This window comes from Apis cerana, linkage group LG2 (genome assembly GCF_029169275.1).
Source record: "Apis cerana isolate GH-2021 linkage group LG2, AcerK_1.0, whole genome shotgun sequence".
In the NCBI taxonomy this organism is placed as follows: domain Eukaryota; kingdom Metazoa; phylum Arthropoda; class Insecta; order Hymenoptera; family Apidae; genus Apis; species Apis cerana.
This window is the reverse complement of record NC_083853.1, coordinates 10019035-10037352: the sequence shown is the minus strand read 5'-3', so window position 1 is coordinate 10037352 and position 18318 is coordinate 10019035. Positions and strand designations below refer to the sequence as shown.

At 25.1% G+C, this 18318-nt stretch overlaps 4 protein-coding genes and 1 long non-coding RNA gene across 7 annotated transcripts; 1 reads left to right on the top strand and 4 right to left on the bottom strand.

The window, feature by feature from the left end:
- Positions 1-190: 190 nt before the first annotated feature.
- On the bottom strand, positions 191-2905 carry LOC107996748 (odorant receptor 4-like). Of its 2 annotated transcripts, XM_062071065.1 has the most exons (5): positions 2363-2905; positions 2014-2254; positions 1811-1910; positions 1062-1328; positions 191-982 (listed from the first exon to the last, which is right to left on the bottom strand). In XM_062071065.1, the coding sequence occupies exons 1-5, from the start codon at positions 2808-2810 to the stop codon at positions 926-928; spliced, it is 1113 nt and encodes a 370-aa protein (XP_061927049.1). In that variant the 5' UTR covers positions 2811-2905; the 3' UTR covers positions 191-925. The 2 variants fall into 2 exon arrangements, with proteins under 2 accessions (XP_061927049.1, XP_061927048.1); XM_062071064.1 differs by having other exon boundaries at positions 2014-2905.
- Positions 2140-4209, top strand: LOC114577385 (uncharacterized). Its single transcript, XR_003697422.2, has 2 exons — positions 2140-2278; positions 3914-4209. It is a non-coding gene; the product is annotated as an uncharacterized LOC114577385 (long non-coding RNA).
- On the bottom strand, positions 3405-6778 carry LOC107996758 (odorant receptor 22c). Of its 2 annotated transcripts, none has more exons than XM_062071058.1 (5): positions 5568-6778; positions 5397-5496; positions 4978-5088; positions 4745-4895; positions 3405-4665 (listed from the first exon to the last, which is right to left on the bottom strand). In XM_062071058.1, exons 1-5 carry the CDS (start codon positions 6362-6364, stop codon positions 4592-4594), a joined length of 1233 nt encoding a protein of 410 aa, XP_061927042.1. In that variant the 5' UTR covers positions 6365-6778; the 3' UTR covers positions 3405-4591. The 2 variants fall into 2 exon arrangements, with proteins under 2 accessions (XP_061927042.1, XP_016910447.2); XM_017054958.3 differs by having other exon boundaries at positions 4740-4895; positions 5568-6776.
- A 132-nt stretch (positions 6779-6910) lies between these two features.
- LOC114577384 (uncharacterized) lies at positions 6911-14157 on the bottom strand. Its single transcript, XM_062071981.1, has 8 exons — positions 12435-14157; positions 12233-12332; positions 11481-11742; positions 11281-11399; positions 8156-9051; positions 7945-8044; positions 7197-7458; positions 6911-7120 (listed from the first exon to the last, which is right to left on the bottom strand). Exons 1-8 carry the CDS (start codon positions 13229-13231, stop codon positions 6993-6995), a joined length of 2664 nt encoding a protein of 887 aa, XP_061927965.1. The 5' UTR covers positions 13232-14157; the 3' UTR covers positions 6911-6992.
- Positions 14158-15078: 921 nt separating this feature from the next.
- Positions 15079-18056, bottom strand: LOC133665670 (uncharacterized). Its single transcript, XM_062071063.1, has 4 exons — positions 16351-18056; positions 16142-16241; positions 15372-15638; positions 15079-15293 (listed from the first exon to the last, which is right to left on the bottom strand). Exons 1-4 carry the CDS (start codon positions 17148-17150, stop codon positions 15237-15239), a joined length of 1224 nt encoding a protein of 407 aa, XP_061927047.1. The 5' UTR covers positions 17151-18056; the 3' UTR covers positions 15079-15236.
- Positions 18057-18318: the final 262 nt, after the last annotated feature.

Sequence of the window (18318 nt, the reverse complement as noted above, 5' to 3'; positions counted from 1 at the left end):
AAAAATGTGCAGATAATTGAAAGGAAATGTTAAAATACAAAAATGATAATATCGATTATCGAAGTTTTCGCGTATGTACTAATTTCAATACTTTCGATAAATCGATTCATGCGAATTATTGCGAGTGTGATTAAACTTTCTGTCGACCATCAATTGATTCGATTTATAAAAAGGTTAGTTTTTAGATACGTTTTATATTGCGATATTTTGTGTTTTATTTTGTGTTTTATTATAATTACAATATTTTTCTTAAGAATAGTGAATAATTTTTTTATAAATTTAAAAATTTTTTGTATCTATTTTAATAATATTAACATTTTTAATAATAATAATTATATGGACTAATGATTATTAAAGTGGATTTCTTCTTAGAAAGTAAAATTTATAAAAAGAATATCTTAAATATTTGAAGATTTGAAAATATGATGCATGTCAGACAATTCCAAAGATTAATCAAAGTAAAAAATTTATATTCTTTTTTTTAATAATTTAATTTTTTAATATTGCAATATATTGTATTAAATTTTATAGATATTAAATATGTTACAATCAAAAAATTAATCTTAATTTTTTTTAATTTATAATATATATATTGATTTTTTTCATTGATTTGACTGTATCATAAAATTACATTGATTTTAAATTGTGTAAGTATATTATACAAATAGAAAAAATTTTTAAGTTTTCTTTATAGTGTATAGATGGAAATGTAATATAACAATATTATAAGATTGCAAATTAGAATTTGAAAAAGAGAGATACAACTAATTATTATGAATGAAAAAAAACAAACATTTTTCATACTTTCAAATTTATTTAAATATAATTAATAATATGCAAAATTTATTTTTAAATATTTCTTTTGAATATTTGATATATATTTTTTTATGTGCTCGATACATAAAAAATGTTTATATATAAAAATTTACAACATTGTCATTTGGCGTAATATATTTAAGTATGCAAAAACAGTTTTTATAATCTGAAATTGTAAATATTTGTATTTTAATGTATTTCAACTAATAATATATTTTATAAAAAATTGAAAAAATTAGACGCACATTACCAAACGTGATCACCGACATATCAATTATCTTTCCGCCAGTCATTTTGAATTCCATGTCAGATCGTGTAATAATCATTATCAAATCAAGAATATCTTTGTCAGGTAATCGATACCAATTTGTCATGTAGACCATGTTACGAATTTCTTTACATCTTTCAGTTAATACTTCACCGATATAACATATTAAAAATGTGTTTAAAGTTATACACATTACTGCAAAAGCATATATACCGAGAACCCTAATATCATGTTCAGACCATTCCTAGGAAAATATTTTTAATTAGATAAACTACTTATGTTGTTCACATTAATCTAATGATTTTCTTATTACTTGAATTTATGTGACTCATAAAAAATTATAACTATATAGAATAGGATTCATTTAATTAATTTCAATCAAAATTTTAGAATAATTAGATAAAATATTTTACATTTCCAAAAATAAATAAGATTTAATTCTCAATAAAATTAAAAAATTAATAGTAAATGAATTTTATTCTATGTTAAATTAGATGATTCTAATAATAGTGAAGAATTTAACATATATATATTATAAATCGATGTCTTAAAAATTTATGTTCTAATATTTCTGTTTACAGTGATAATGAAATTTGCGGATCATTTGTGTAGTACATCAACATGCGATCAATCAAATTATTTTCAACAAAAAAAAAATACACAAAAATTATAGATTTTGAAAACGAAAATCTTAACAAATATAATTAAATTTGGAAAATAGCATACCGCAAGAATGCAATAGCTAAACATGCATATACTCAAAATATTCTTGAACATTTCCATGAAGCATATTGGACTCAATAGATGTTCAGTACGTTCTAGGAAACTTTAGTTAATATGTAATTAGAGAAAATCTCTAAAGCAAGATAGATAAATAGATAAAAAGAGAAAGAAATAGAAACAGAAAGAAATTATACAAAAAATATTACCTTAGAATTCTTAAATGATGTTCGATGATTACACTTATTTCATCAATGCGTATATTTTTATTTTTTTTTTGTGGCTGATTTACAAATTCTTGAATCCACGTAATCATTATAGTTAACTGACCAATAGCATGACATGCAAATACTGTAGCAAGACTGAAAGCGATAACAACAGTAGCATTCATTACGTATGATGTCAGATATTGCAAACCAAGAATGATGGCATGCCCTGGATTAGTATCAACTGGAAGTTTATAAGTTGGAAATGGTAAGACATATATTTCCATACTATCGTTGCCGATTTTGATTGTTCGTTTAAAAACTCCCAGAATGGTGCAAAAACAAATAGTACCAATTTGCATGAAGCCTGCGATGCAACCGGAAATAATACGACCAATTTTCGCGCTTTTAAGCATCACTTGTCGATCCCCCATCCTCGTGATCACCTTCCAATCGGCTTCTATGTGGTCTATACAATAACGTATATCGTTTTTACGAAGTAACAATACTGCATAATTGACCCCTCCACCGAAGCAATAACTTATTGGACCAAGTGTTTTTAATTTCGAGATTGTATCTTCTTTCACGAGAATGAAATGTAAAAAGCTTGCTATTACGATGAATAGCACGATAATCCAATAGACTAAAATTAGAATTTTCGTTATTTTCTTCTCGAATTTTGAGGAAGAGGATGGAAGAGGCCATACGCCTATCGTTTTCGAAAACCATCTATTTAATTGTATGCTATATTCGTTTAAACTGCCAAACTTTTTCTGAATCGCAACAATATCGTCTGCCATCGTGTTTCCTCAACGAAGTCAGAGAAACGACTGAATGGTATACACACGATGTTATACGAATGATGTACATCGATCAATAAATATACTCCATAGCTTGTACTTCCATAATTATTGGCGACCATAAGCCATGTGTTTATTTTTTATTTCGTTGAAGATAGTATAATGTGTACTTGATATAGTGATAGAGATAAATTAGATGTCTTAGCAAAGAAGTAAAAAAATTTATAAAAAGAATGCTTTTACAACTGAAATGTGATTTTAAAAAATATGTATTAGTTAATGTTAATCGAGAAGATAGTGAGTAAATAATAAAAAATTAAACTAATATATATATATATATTTTTTTTTTTTTATTAATTAGTGGTATTTAAATAATAGAATATCGTATATTGAAGATTATGATTGTTAATATTTTCGGTATAAAAAAAATCTATTTTTTTTAAATAATTCATTAAAAAAGTGATAATTAAAAAAAATGTTGTTTGAAATTAGTTTAGGAAAAATTTTTAAGAAATCGAGAACGACACATAACAAATGCATTTTGCTGTTATCACATGTATTTCGATATTACTATTTCAATATAGATAATGCAAGTTACTATTTCAATATAGATATATTAAACATACATCTTACAAATTCAACAAAACATATCTCATTTAGTTCTTCAACTTAAGATATAAAATTGTTATTCATAAACGCAATATAATATTATTATCTATAAATTTACATTTATAATATATATTTTTTGCTCTAATATATAATATATAAATAATATTTTACAATATTAATGTTGTTCATGCATCTCTTATTATATTTTTTTTTAATTCCTTTCAGTTTATAATCTTTACAACTTTAAAGAATTTAAAATTATTTACAGGCGTGCATAATGATTAAACCAAGTACTTATAGTAATGGAATGTATCATAAATTGGTGCGTGGATCAAGGATAAATCGGGAAAATTAAATTTCATGATTACGTTATCAATTTTTTTTATACAAAAAAGCTTTGCAATCACAAAAGGATTCGCCGAAATATAAAATATAAAATCGAAAATTGATCGATGAGTTTTCATGTTCTTCATCATGATTTTTTTATTTTGCAGATACTATATTGCAAAGAAATACGGAACAAATCAGCTGAAATGTCCTTAATGCATTTACGGATGTGCTATTTATGCGAGATAAAAATATAATATTTAATTGGAAAATCTAAGCGGATCATTTTGATCTTCGAATCGAAATCTTCTATTTTATCGAGGAAAATGTATAAAATACAGATATTATTAGGAGGAGACTTAAATTATGTAAGTATATTATATAAATAAAAAATAGAAAAAATTTGTTAAAGATTTATTTAAATGCAAAAATATATAGAAATGCATTATAAATTATATTATAAGATTGCAAGTTGTAAATGTTATATATTTAATCATTTTATTTATCCTCAATATCCTCAAGCAATTCAATGTACACTGCTAGTGCAGTTGAAGTCTCCTCTTAACCACCAGTTGATTCGATCACAAGATGTATGTATAAATGTATGTATGTATAAATTTATTAACAATAAGTGCAAATATTCAATGAAATTTTTACAAATATTTATTTTTAATAATAAATATATATATATATATTTATTATATATATATATATTTGATAAGATGTATATTTATTTACTATTTCATAAAAAAATATTTAATTCATAAATTATAAGAAGAAAATTGCAATTCAGAATTTCAAATTTCAAATTTAAATGTTACGAAATTTAATAATCTAAATATAAGTTAAATATATATATAGTCTATATCATTGTCATTTGACGTAGCATATTTAAATATACGAAAACTGATTTCACTGTCTGAAATTACAAATTATTCCATATATTTTTTTTTAATAGAAATTGTATTTTTTAATAAAAAAATAGAAACGTACATTACCGAATGTAAGAATCGACATGTTAATTATCTTTCCGGCACTCATATTTACAGTGATACTAGACCGTGAAATGATCATCATTAAATTAAAGATATCTTTGTTAGATAATTCATACCAATTTGTCATATAAATTATTTCTCCGATCTTTTTACACTAGAGAGTAGTAAGAATTCAAGTGATAAAATCGAGTATAAAAATATAATTAATGAATTATGTATTACAATATATAATTTACCTGTTCTGTTAAAATTTCACCGATGTAACATATTAAAAAAATATTGCAAGTCATAGATATAATTATCATAACATATACAGTCAAGTTCTGAACATTATGTTCAGACCATTCCTAGGAAAAAATAAATATTTTTAATTAATCATGATTTAGATTAATTTAATAATTTTTTTAATTTATTTTAATTTGTGAAAAAGTATAAAATTATATTTTATACATTTCATTGTGTAAATTAGACAAATAATATGATATATAGAATATCTATGATAAAATATTTTTTAATGTGAAATCTGATAAATTATTTTGAATATATCAAAAAATAATCATAAATTTACAGATCTTAATATTAATAGACTTATAAAATCAGTAGATCCTAATAAAATTTATACACATTTTGATACATTTTGATACATTTAGCGTACCGCAAGGATGTAATAGCTAGGCATGCACATTCCCACCATACATCTGAACATTTCCATGAAGCATATTGGATTCATCAGGTGTTCAATATGTGTTATAAAACTGTAGTTAAGAGTAATTAGAGAAATTCTCTAAAAAATCAAGATAAGAATCAAGATAAAAACAATTCTTACCTTAAAATTCTCAAATGATGTTCGACGATTATACTTATTTTATTAACATAGACATCATTATCCAACTCCATTGGTCGATTAACAAACTCGTTGATCCATGCCACCATTATATTCAGTTGGCCAAGAGCATGGCTTGCAAACACAGTGGCAAGACTAAAAGCGCCAGCAGCGCTCGAACTGGTAATGAATGCCGACAATAATTGCGTACCTAATATAATATCGTGTGTTGGATTTGTTTGAACTGGTAATTTATAAGCTGGACAAAGTAAATTATATATTTGTATCGTCTCATTGCCGTTTTTGATAGTCGTTTTAAACACTCCTAATGCAAGGCAAGTACATAAAACGCCACCTTGCAAGAAAGCCGTACAAAAAATTGCAATGTAACGACCAATTTTCGCATACTTCAACATTACTTGTTGATTTTGCTTTTTCGTGATAATATTCCAATCAACACGTATATGCTCTATGCAGTGCAATATATCATTTTTACGTAGCAAAAGCACGGCGTAATTGAATCCTCCGATACACCAATGACTCAAAGGACCTACTGTTTTTAATTTCAAATAAGTATCTTCTTTTTCTAGGATAAAATGAAGTACGCCAGGAATTAATGTAAATAATGAAAAACTCCAACAAAGAATGATTAAAATTTTCGATATTATTTTTTCGATCCTTGTAGTATAAAGTGAGGCCGGCCAAGCACCTATCGGTTTTAAAACCCATCGATTGAATTGTATGCTGTATTCATTAAGACTACCAAATTTCTTTTCAATTTCTGCAAGGTCGTCTGACATGGTGTGACCACAACAAAATCGCGCACGCAACTGAATCGAGGATTCAAGTGCACTGTATTTACTCAACGCTTGCGCATACTTAGTCAAAGGATGTGCGCCGATCGATTCGTCTAGTCAGTTGATATAACTTTACATTTACGTGAGTATTCATTTCAAATTGTTGATAATAAACATGAATTGGATAATGTGTGTGCAATGGACATTAAATTGTATATTTACGAAGTAATTAATTTTGGTATTTGTAATATGATTTGATACGTGCTATGTGCTAGTTAATGTCATTTTAAAAATTAGTGAATGAATTGACTTATTTTTTATTTAATATTTTATCCAGTTTTTTTTAATCATGGTATTAATTGTCTGGATTTTTTAAAAAAAAGATAAGTTTTTACATATTATCTTGAATATTATACTATTATATCCATTTTAATTAAATCAATGTAAGTAAATTACATAAATAAAAATATTTTCAAAGTTTTTTCTGCAAGTATATATAGAAATATGCTGTATTTATATAACAATATTATAAGGCTGCAAATTACAACATTTTAAAAAAGAGAAATGTAACATATATTTGATCATTATGGAAAAAAATATTTCTTATAATTTCAAGATCATTGAAATGTAATTAATATGCAAAGTTTATTTTTAAATGTATGTTCGATACATATTTTTTTATATGCGCAATACATGTGCATTTTACAATATTGTCATTTGGCGTAATATATTTAAATACGCAAAAATAGTTTTTACTATCTGAAATTTTAAATATATTATTATGAAAATTTTCGAAAATGATGTATTTTTTTAAAAATTAAAAAACGTACATTACCAAATGTAATCACCGACATGTCAATTATCTTTCCAGCAGTCATTTTGTATTCCATACTACATCGTGTAATAATCATTATTAGATTGAGAATATCTTTTTTAGGCAATCGATACCAGTTTGTCATGTAGACCAAGTTACCAATTTCCTTACATTTTTCAGTTAATATTTCACCAACATAGCATATTAAAAATGTTCCTAAACTTATATTCATTACGGCAGAAGCATATGCACTGAGGGCTCTAATATCATGTCCGGACCATTCCTATGAAAAAATGAAAATAAAATTTTATGTTGTTCATATTATTTTTCACAATTTTATTATTGCTTGAATTTGTGACATTTATATAAAAAATTACAACAAATATAGAATAGGATTCATTTCATTAATTTCAATTATCTTGGAATCTTATCTAATCAAAGCATTTCACTAATTTCTAGTTCACTAATATTTCTTAAAATTATAGAATGGATGAACCATATTCTATATTAAATTGAATGATTCTATTAAAAGTGATGAATTTGATATATATATATAAGATGAATAAATTTATGTCTTGAATCAATATTTTAAAAACATCTTATTTTTGTTTACAGGTAATACAAAAATTTATGGATGATGTGTTGTATTATCGAATGAATCATCATGTAATCAATTAGAGAAAATATTTTCAATACAAAAATGCACAAAACTAATGATCTTAAAAATGAAGTTGTCAATAAATATATTTAAATTTAAGAAATAGCATACCGCAAGAATGCAATAGCTAAGCATGCATATACTCAAAATATTCTTGAACATTTCCATGAAGCATATTGGACTCAATAGATGTTCAGTACGTTCTAGGAAACTTCAGTTAATATGTAATTAGAGAAAATTTCTAAAGAGAGATAGAAATAGATAGATAGATAAAAAGAAAGAAACAGACAGAAATAGAAAGAAACTATACAAAAAGTGTTACCTTAGAATTCTCAAATGATGTTCAATGATTACACTTATTTCATCAACGCGTACATTTTTATTTTCTTCTTGTGGCCTATTTACAAATTCTTCGATCCACGTAATCATTATAGTTAGCTGACCAACAGCATGGCATGCAAACACTGTAGCAAAGCTGAAAGCGATAATAACAGTACCTGTTGCAATATATCCTGCCAGAAATTGAAAACTAAGGACGATATCATGCCCTGGATTAACATCAACCGGAATTTTATAAGTTGGAAAGGGTAAGACGTATAGTTCCATGCTTTGGTTGCTGATTTTAATTGTCCGTTTGAAAACTCCAAATACGGTGCAAAAAGTAATAGTACTAGTTTGCATGAAAGCCGCGAAACAACAGGAAATGATGCGCCCAATTTTTGCATTTTTAAGCATTATTTGCTGATCGCCTGTCCTCGTAATTGCCTTCCAATCCGCTTTCATGTGCTCTATACAATAGCGTATATCATTTTTACGAAATAACAAAATGGCATAATTGAGTCCTCCGCCAAAGCAGTAGCCTATAGGGCCGAGCGTTTTTAATTTCGAAATGATATCCTCTTTCACAAGAGTAAAATGTAACAAGCTTGATGTGGTGACGAATAGCGCGATGATACAACACAGGAAAATTAGAATCTTTGTCATTATCTTTTCGAATTTGGAGCAAGAAGATGAAAGTGGCCATAATCCTATCGATTTCGAGAACCATCTATTCAATTGTATGCTGTATTCGTTTAGACTGCCAAACTTCTTCTGAATCGCAGCAATATCGTCCGCCATTCCGTCTTTCCTCGACGAAGTTACAGAAACGACTGAATGGTGTACACACTGTCGTATGGATGATATACGTCGATCGATACATATATTCCGTTGCCATAACTATTAGCACAGACAGTTAATCTGTATATTTACGTTTCAGTTCATTGACGATAGTTGCATGTGTCGCACAATGTGTAGTCGATTGATTGGTAAAAATTAAATTAGATATCTTGGAATGATAAAATTTGTAAGACTTTTTATAATGGAAGTGTGATTTTGAAATATATATATTAGCAAATGTCAAACGAAAATGGAAGATAAATAAGTGAATTTTCTTTTTATTAATTACAATAATAAAAAGTTATATATTACAGTTATATATTATATAGTTTAAATAATAATTTAAACTATACAATATAGTATATAGAAAATTATGATTACTAATCTTCTCGGAATAATTTTTATAGAAAAAAAATCAATTCTAATTTTTATCTGATGCATTAAAAAATCTTGAAATACATAGAGTGTATTAGAATTTCTATAGATTATTTTGAAATTTATATATAATTTTAGAATATAGTTTTTGAAACAAATAAAAATTTGAAATAATAAATATTTTGGTAAAATTTTTGGTAAAATTTGGTTACATCACCAAATATATAAGGATACAGATAGATTCAAATATGTCTCAGATGATTGTAATCTGTAACAGAAAATAATAAATAATGGAATATGAGTTTTGCAATTGGATATAACAAAGCGAATTTTCCATAAATGAATCTTCCATTCACGTTACAAAAAACAAAAATAATTTAAAAAATTTTGCAGTTGTCAATTTTGAAAAATTTAAAATTGTAAATAATAATATAAAATATTAATATCAATTTTTTTTCTTGTGGATAATATTGTAGATAATATCAATTATTATTAAAAAAATTATGGAAAAATTATATAATATTATTATATAAACTGACAAATTATATAATTGTTCATTTTAGAAAATGATTGAATGTGAATTTTATTTTTTATTACAGATAATATAGAAACGAATAATTTTAAAAACATAAAAAAATCTCTTTCGGAAAAATTCTATCAATGTAATATGATATGAAAATATTGAATATAAAAAATATGAAATACATTACGTTAACGTTTCCAATATTTTCATTCATAAAAAATTGAGAATAAATATTACGAATACAATGCTGCTCTTTAATCATATAATAATGTATCTTCATATAATTTCATTATCATATTTCATTATAAATTGATAATTTCAGAAAGTATATATTTAATGTATATTAAGTATATATTATATATAATATATATAGCCTACAAAAAGATAAAAATCGTTATCTATAAATAAAGTATGATATTTTCATACAAATGATATAAGTTGCACTTATTTATTTTTATATTATTTTTATATTATATAAATGATATTTCATAATATCATCTAGTTGTTCACGTATCTTCATATTCTTGTCTTTTTTCATATTGTCGAACAGTTATTGCAATTTTTTCACATGAATTTCAAACTGTTTACAGGTATGCAAACACGGCGATCAAACACCTGACAGTTGTGGAATACATCACAAATATGACTAAGTATTGCATCAATTGCATGATATGGAAAACAGATTGAATCGAGGAATTCATAGATCAGAAAATTTTGAGATGTCATGATTTCATTATTAATAATTTTTTTCTATTTTGTACAAAGTGACATCATAATAATATAAAAGAATCGCAATATATAATAATAATATATTGCATAATTGATGCAATTTTAAATTTATGATATTTATTTCAAATTTTTGAAAATAGCTGATAATATGAATTGAATAATATGTGTCCAATGTGTATAATGGAAAATAAATTGTACATTTTTTAATTACTTTCAGTGCACATAATTTGGAAATGCTAGATTTGAAAATGTCATTAGAAATTAGTAGATGAAAATGATTAATTTTTTAATATACTTTAATATATTTTCTAAGACTATTTTTTTGGAAAATAAATAATATTATGTGTTTAAAACATTTCTAAAATATGATCAATCTGTAATATAATACTAAGATTTTAATACTAAAATTTTAAACATTATTTGATTTCTTTACAATTAAATCGGTGTAAATATAAATTATATATATATTATATAAATATTACATAAAAAAATTTTTAAGTTTTCTCCGTGCAAGTATATTGGAATGTGCTGTACTATAACAATATTATAAGATTATAAATTATAACTTTTCGAATAAAAGAAATGCAATTAATCATTATTTATGAAACAAATATAATTTATATTTTCATATTTCATATTCATTCAAATATAATTACTAATATGCAAAGTTTATTATTAAATATGTTAAATACATATTTTTTTATATACTCAATACATGTGCACTTTACAACATTGTCATTTGGAATAATATATTTAAATACGTAAAAATAGTTTTTATTATCTGAAATTTAAAATATATTTATATAAATACTTTCGAATGCAATATACTTCTTAAAAAAATTAAAAAATAAACGTACATTACCAAATGTAATTACCGACATATTAACGATCTTTCCGGCAGTCATTTTGTATTCCATTCCAGATCGTATCATTATCATTATCAGATTAAGAATATCTTTTTCAGATAATCGATACCAGTTCGTCATGTAAATCATATCGCTAATTTTCTTACACTTTTCAGAAAGTATTTCACCGATATAACATATTAAAAATGTGTTCAATATTATACACGTTACACAAAAAGCATATGTACTGAGAGCTCTAATATCACGTCCAGACCATTCCTATGAAAAAATGAATATTTTCAATTTTATGCTGTTCGTATTATTTCTCACAATTTTATTATTGCTTGAATTTGTGACATTTATAAAGAATTATAACAATTATATAGAATAGGATTCATTTCATTAATTTTAGTTATCTTGGAATCTTATCCAATCAAAGCATTTCATTAATTTCTAGTTCACTAATATTTCTTAAAATTATAGAATGGATGAATCATATTCTATATTAAATTGAATGATTCTATTAAAAGTGATGAATTTGATATATATATATATAAGATGAATAAATTTATGTCTCGAATCAATATTTTAAAAACATCTTATTTTTGTTTACAGGTAATACAAAAATTTATGGATGATGTGTTGTATTATCGAATGAATCATCATGTGGTCAATTAGAAAAAATATTTTCAATACAAAAATGCACAAAACTAATGATCTTAAAAACGAAGTTGTCAATAAATATATTTAAATTTAAGAAATAGCATACCGCAAGAATGCAATAGCTTATCATGCATATACTCAACATATTCTTGAACATTTCCATGAAGCATATTGGACTTAATAGATGTTCAATACGTCCTAGAAAACTTCACAGTTAATACGTAATTAGAAAAAATTCTCTCAAAGGGAACAGAGATAAATAGATACGTAAAAGAAATTAACAAGAGAAATTAATCAAAAAATGTTACCTTAGAATTCTTAAATGATGTTCGATGATCACACTTATTTCATCAATGCGCATATTCTTATTTTCTTCTAATGGCCGATTTACAAATTCTTCGATCCAAGTAACCATTATAGTTAACTGGCCAACAGCGTGGCATGCAAATACTGTAGCAAGACTGAAAGCGATAACAACGGTAGTACTCATAATGCATGTTGTCAGAAATTGAAGACCAAGTAGAATGATGTGTCCTGGATTAGTATCAACCGGAATTTTATAAGTTGGATAGGGTAAGATGTATACTCTTATGCTTTCGTTGCCGACTTTGATTGTCTGTTTGAAAACACCCAAGACAGTGCAGAAACAAATACTGTCAACTTGCATGAAACCTGCGATGCAACCGGAAATTATGCGACCAATTTTTGCGTTTTTAAGCATTACTTGCCGATCCTGCGTTCTTGTGATCGCATTCCAATCGGTTTCTATGTGATCTATACAATAACGTATATCGTCTTTAAGAAACAATAATACTGCATAATTAAGCCCTCCGCCAATGCAATAACTTATAGGGCCAATCATTTTTAATTTTGTTATGATATCTTCTTTCACGAGAATGAAGTGTAATAAACTTAGTGTTGTAACGAATAGCGAGATGATCCAACAGAGAAGAATTAGAATCTTTGTCATTATCTTTTCGAATTTCGATGTGGAGGATGGAAGTGGCCATAATCCTATCGTTTTCGAGAGCCATCTATTCACTTGTATGCTATACTCGTTGAGACTGCCAAACTTCTTTTGAATCGCGACAATGTCGTCCGCCATCGTCTTTCCTCAACGAAGTTACAGAAACGACTGAATGGTATACATGTACGATGTCGTACAAATGATATGCATCGATCAATATATATATTCCGTTACCACGACTATTGACGATGGTTAATCTATGTGTTTACGTTTCAGTTCCTTAACGGTAGTTGCACGTGGTGCGCACTCCATGACAATCGGAATAATAGAAACTAAATTAAATATCTTTGCAGAATGATAAAATTTTTTGAAAAAATTCATAAACCTTTTTTAAAAGGGGAGTGTTATTTTAAAATATGATGTGTGATGTCTAATATTAATGGAGAAATTAGTGAATGAAGATACATAAGTGTATTTTTTTTTTTTTAATAATCACAGTGATATTCAAATAATAGATTGCATTTAATGTAGATTCAAGATTATGATTATTAACTTTTGAAATATGATTTTGAAATACATAGAATGTATCAAGTTTTCTATTGCTTATTCTGAAATTTATTATTTTAAAATACAATTTCTAGAATTAATGAAATTTTGATATAATAATAATTAAAAAATTTGTAAAATTTTTATGGCTACATTACGAAGTATATAATAAGGATACGAAAAGATTTAATATGCTAGAAATAATTTTAATGATCTGTAATAGAAAATAATGAAGTGGAATATGGTGAAGATCTTATGCAATGTAAAATAATAAATGGATAGACGAATCTTGAAGAACTATAAAAGTTATCTAAAGATAATTTTACAAATTTTCCATCTGTTATTTTTAGAAGAATTCGAAATTATAGATATGAACATCAAATTGAATACGTTTTTTTTTGTAGATACTTAATCCATCACTTCAATAAATTTGAATTTATATCTGTTTTATTATATATCTATTTTTTATTTCAAATAATGTAGAAACAAATAATTTTATAAAAATATAAAATATAAAATTTTGATAAAATCTCATCAACAGTATGAAAATATTAAGTATAAAGAATATGAACAATAACTTATAGTTTTACTATTTTTAAAAAATTCAGAACTAAACGTAATAATTTACAATTTTATATTTTCATCATTTTCATTCTTATTATCTCATTAAGTAGATAATATTTCAAAAAACATCTATAAATTCATTAAAACATATTTCGTTTAAAGACTCTTTGATTTAAAATAAAAAATTGAAAATCGTTATTTCTATACACAAAATAATATCTTCATATTTTTTTACAATCTCTCATATTTTTTATTTAAATGTAAAGAATTTATATATAAATAATATTCTAGTATATTATTTAATTGTTGTTCAGATATTTCTATGTTTTTGTCTTTTTTCAGTTCATCTATAGTTTTTCACAAGAATTTCGTCATAAGAATTCGAAATAGTCTACATCTATGCATAACAAAAACAATCAAACTTCAGTGATGAAAGATACTAGCGAAATACAGAAAAAAAATTGATGAAACTATGAAATTATGTGAGTATTTATTAAATTTTTTGTAATTGATAATATGAATTGAACAATGTGTCTCCAATTCAAAGAAGAAAATAAAGTGTACATTTTTGATATCTGCATATGATTTGGAAATGCTAGATTTGAAAATGTTATTCTTAGAAATTAGTAAATGAAGATGATTTATTTTTTGCTTAATATTTTTTCTAAGATTATTTTTTTGAAAAATTATGTGTTTAAAACAATAATATTATGTATTTCTTAAACTTGATCGATCTGTAATATAATACTATGATTTTAAACATTCATTACAATTATTTATATAAATTGGTGTAACTAAATTATATAAATACAAAAAAATTTTTTTGGTGCAAGTATATTAAAATGTGTTGAAATAATATTATAAGATTACAAAAAGTAATCTTTAATAAATAAGAGAGATGCAATTAATCATTATATATGAAACAAATATATATTATATTTTCATATTCATTCAAATGAAATTACTAATATGCAAAGTTTATTATTAGATATGTTAGATATATATTTTCTTATATATTCAATACATGTGCACTTTACAATATTGTCATCTGGCGTAATATATTTAAATACGCAAAAATAGTTTTTATTATCTGAAATTTAAAATATATTTGTATAAATACTTTCGAATGCTAGCAATACTTCTTAAAAAAATTAAAAAATAAACGTACGTTACCAAATGTAATCACTGACATAGTAATTATCTTTCCGGCAGTCATTTTGTATTCCATTCCAGATCGTATCATTATCATAATCAGATTAAAAATATCTTTTTCTGATAATCGATACCAATTCGTCATATAAATCATATTACTAATTTTCTTACACTTTTCAGAAAGTATTTCACCGATATAACAAATTAAAAATGTGTTCAATGTTATACACGTTATTGAAAAAGCATATGCACTCAGGACCGTAACATCACGTCCATACCATTCCTAAGAAAAAATGAATATTTTCAATTTTATACTGTTCATATTATTTCTCGATTCTATTATTGCTTGAATTTGTGACATTTATAAAAAATTACAACAATTATATAGAATAGGATTCATTTCATTAATTTTAGTTATCTTGGAATCTTATCCAATTAAGGCATTTCATTAATTTCTAGTTCTAATAATATTTCTTAAAATTATAGAATGGATGAATCATATTCTACATTAAATTGAATGATTCTATTAAAAGTGATGAATTTGAGAAATAAGATGGACATAAATTTATATTTTGAATCAATATTTTAAGAACATTTTAAAATTTTTGTTTACAGATAATAAAAAAATTTGTGGATGATGTGCTGTATTACGAATGAATCATCATGTGATCAGTTAGAAAAAATATTTTCAATACAGAAATGCACAAAACTAACAATTTTAAAAACGAAGTTCTCAATAAATATATTTAAATTATATTTAAATATATTAATTAAGAAATAGCATACCGCAAGAATGCAATAGCTAAGCATGCATATAGTTAATATATTCTTGAACATTTCCGTGAAGCATATTGGACTCAATAGATGTTCAGTACGTCCTAGAAAACTTCATAGTTAATATGTAATTAGAAAAAATTCTCTCAAAGGGAATAGAAATAAATAGATAGATAAAAGGAGTTAACAATAGAAATAGAAAATAATCAAAAAAATATTACCTTAAAATCCTCAAATGATGTTCGATGATCACACTTATTTCATCAATACGCATATTCTTATTTTCTTCTTGTGGCCGATTTACAAATTCTTCGATCCAAGTAACCATTATAGTTAACTGGCCAACAGCGTGGCATGCAAATACTGTAGCAAGACTGAAAGCGATAACAACAGTAGCGCTCATAATATATCCGGCCAAAAATTGAAAACCAAGTACGATATTATGTCCTGGATTAGTATCAACCGGAATTTTATAAGTTGGAAAAGGTAAGACGTATATTTCCATACTTTCGTTGCCGATTTTAATTTTCTGTTTGAAAACTCCAAATACGGTGCAGAAAGAAATAGTACTAAGTTGTAGGAAGCCCGCGACACAACCGGAAATGATACGACCAATTTTTGCGTTTTTAAACATTACTTGCCGATCTCCTGTCCTCGTGATAGCCTTCCAATCGCTTTCTATATGATCTATACAGTAGCGTATATCGTTTTTACGAAGCAACAACACTGCATAATTAAGTCCTCCACCAAAGCAATAACTTATAGGGCCAAGTGTTTTTAATTTTGAGATAACATCCTCTTTCACGAGAATAAAATATAACAAGCTTGATATTGTGACAAATAGAGCGATAATCCAACAAAAAAAAATTAAAATCTTTGTCATTATTTTCTCGAGTTTCGAGGTAGAGGATGGAAGTGGCCATACGCCTATCGTTTTTGAAAGCCATCTGTTCAATTGTATGCTGTATTCGTTCAGACTACCAAACTTCTTCTGAATTGCGGCAATGTCATCCGCCATCATGTTTCCTCAACGAAGTTGTAGGAACGACTGAATATCGTATACACATGGTGTCGTACAAATGATATGCATCGATCGATACATATATTCCGTTACCATAACTATTGACAACGGTTAATCCATCTGTTTACGTTTCAGTTCGTTGACGATAGTTGCACATGTTGTGCATTCAATGGTGTGGTATAAAGTAAATTAGATATTTTTGCAGAACGATAAAATTCGTAAAAAACTCACTTTTTATAAGTGAAGCATTATTTTGAAATATGATTACATAATATCAATTGAGAAATTAGTGAATAAAAGATAGAAAAGTGTATTTTTTTTATTATTGCAATAATATTCAAATAGTAGAGTGCATTTAATGCAGATTAAAGATTACGGTTATTACTTTTTTGGGGTAATTTTTAAAGTAGAAAAAGAATTAAACTTTATCTAATGCATTATTAAATAGCTTTGAAATACATAGAATGTATCAATATTTCTATTGCTCTGAAATTTATTTATTATCTGAGAATACAATTTTTGGAATTAATAAAATTTTGATACAATAATCATTTTTTTGAATTTTGTAAAATTTTTATGGCTATGCCATAAAATACATAATGATGGGGACATTCAAGTATATCACAAATAATTTTAACGATCTGTAAAAAAATAATAAATTAGAATATGAAAAAAAGTTATGCAATGTTAAATGATAAATGAATAGATGAATCTTCAAGAATATAAAAGATATCTATAAGTTGTTTAATTATCTAAAAATAATCTTACGAATTTTTTATCTATCAAAATCTTCTTTTAGAAGAATTTGAAATTATAGATATTAATATCGAATTGAATGCTTTTTTGTAGATACTTAATCTATCACTTGATTAAAGTTGAATTTTATTTTTTATTTCAGATAATGTTTATTTCAAATAATTTTATAGAAATATAAAATACAATTTTGATAAAATCTTTCCAATAATATGAAAAGATTAAGTATAAAAAATTTGAGCACTAGATTAACTTTTTATAGTATTTTAATTGCTTTACTTTGTTCTCATTTTTAAAAAATTGAGAACGAAATATAACAATTGCAATCATCATATTTATCTTATTTTTCCTTATTATATTTATCTTCATGTTATTCATATTATCTGATTAAATAGATAATACTTCAAAAATCATC

What these genes read in the sequence shown, in the direction of transcription:
- LOC107996748 (XM_062071064.1), bottom strand. Translation starts at nt 2,810, where the DNA reads ATGGCAGACGATATTGTTGCGATTCAGAAAAAGTTTGGCAGTTTAAAC. An exon ending in TTAGCTATTGCATTCTTGCG is followed by an intron (nt 1,329 to 1,810) that starts GTATGCTATTTT and finishes ATATTTTCCTAG; the next exon opens with GAATGGTCTGAACATGATAT. An exon ending in CGGTGATCACGTTTGGTAAT is followed by an intron (nt 983 to 1,061) that starts GTGCGTCTAATT and finishes TTACAATTTCAG; the next exon opens with ATTATAAAAACTGTTTTTGC.
- LOC107996758 (XM_062071058.1), bottom strand. Translation starts at nt 6,364, where the DNA reads ATGTCAGACGACCTTGCAGAAATTGAAAAGAAATTTGGTAGTCTTAAT. An exon ending in CTAGCTATTACATCCTTGCG is followed by an intron (nt 5,089 to 5,396) that starts GTACGCTAAATG and finishes ATTTTTTCCTAG; the next exon opens with GAATGGTCTGAACATAATGT. An exon ending in GTGAAATTTTAACAGAACAG is followed by an intron (nt 4,896 to 4,977) that starts GTAAATTATATA and finishes ACTACTCTCTAG; the next exon opens with TGTAAAAAGATCGGAGAAAT.
- LOC114577384 (XM_062071981.1), bottom strand. Translation starts at nt 13,231, where the DNA reads ATGGCGGACGACATTGTCGCGATTCAAAAGAAGTTTGGCAGTCTCAAC. An exon ending in CATCATTTGAGAATTCTAAG is followed by an intron (nt 8,045 to 8,155) that starts GTAACACTTTTT and finishes TATTAACTGAAG; the next exon opens with TTTCCTAGAACGTACTGAAC. An exon ending in CATGTCGGTGATTACATTTG is followed by an intron (nt 7,121 to 7,196) that starts GTAATGTACGTT and finishes TTAAAATTTCAG; the next exon opens with ATAGTAAAAACTATTTTTGC.
- LOC133665670 (XM_062071063.1), bottom strand. Translation starts at nt 17,150, where the DNA reads ATGATGGCGGATGACATTGCCGCAATTCAGAAGAAGTTTGGTAGTCTG. An exon ending in CATCATTTGAGGATTTTAAG is followed by an intron (nt 16,242 to 16,350) that starts GTAATATTTTTT and finishes TTAACTATGAAG; the next exon opens with TTTTCTAGGACGTACTGAAC. An exon ending in CAGTGATTACATTTGGTAAC is followed by an intron (nt 15,294 to 15,371) that starts GTACGTTTATTT and finishes TTTAAATTTCAG; the next exon opens with ATAATAAAAACTATTTTTGC.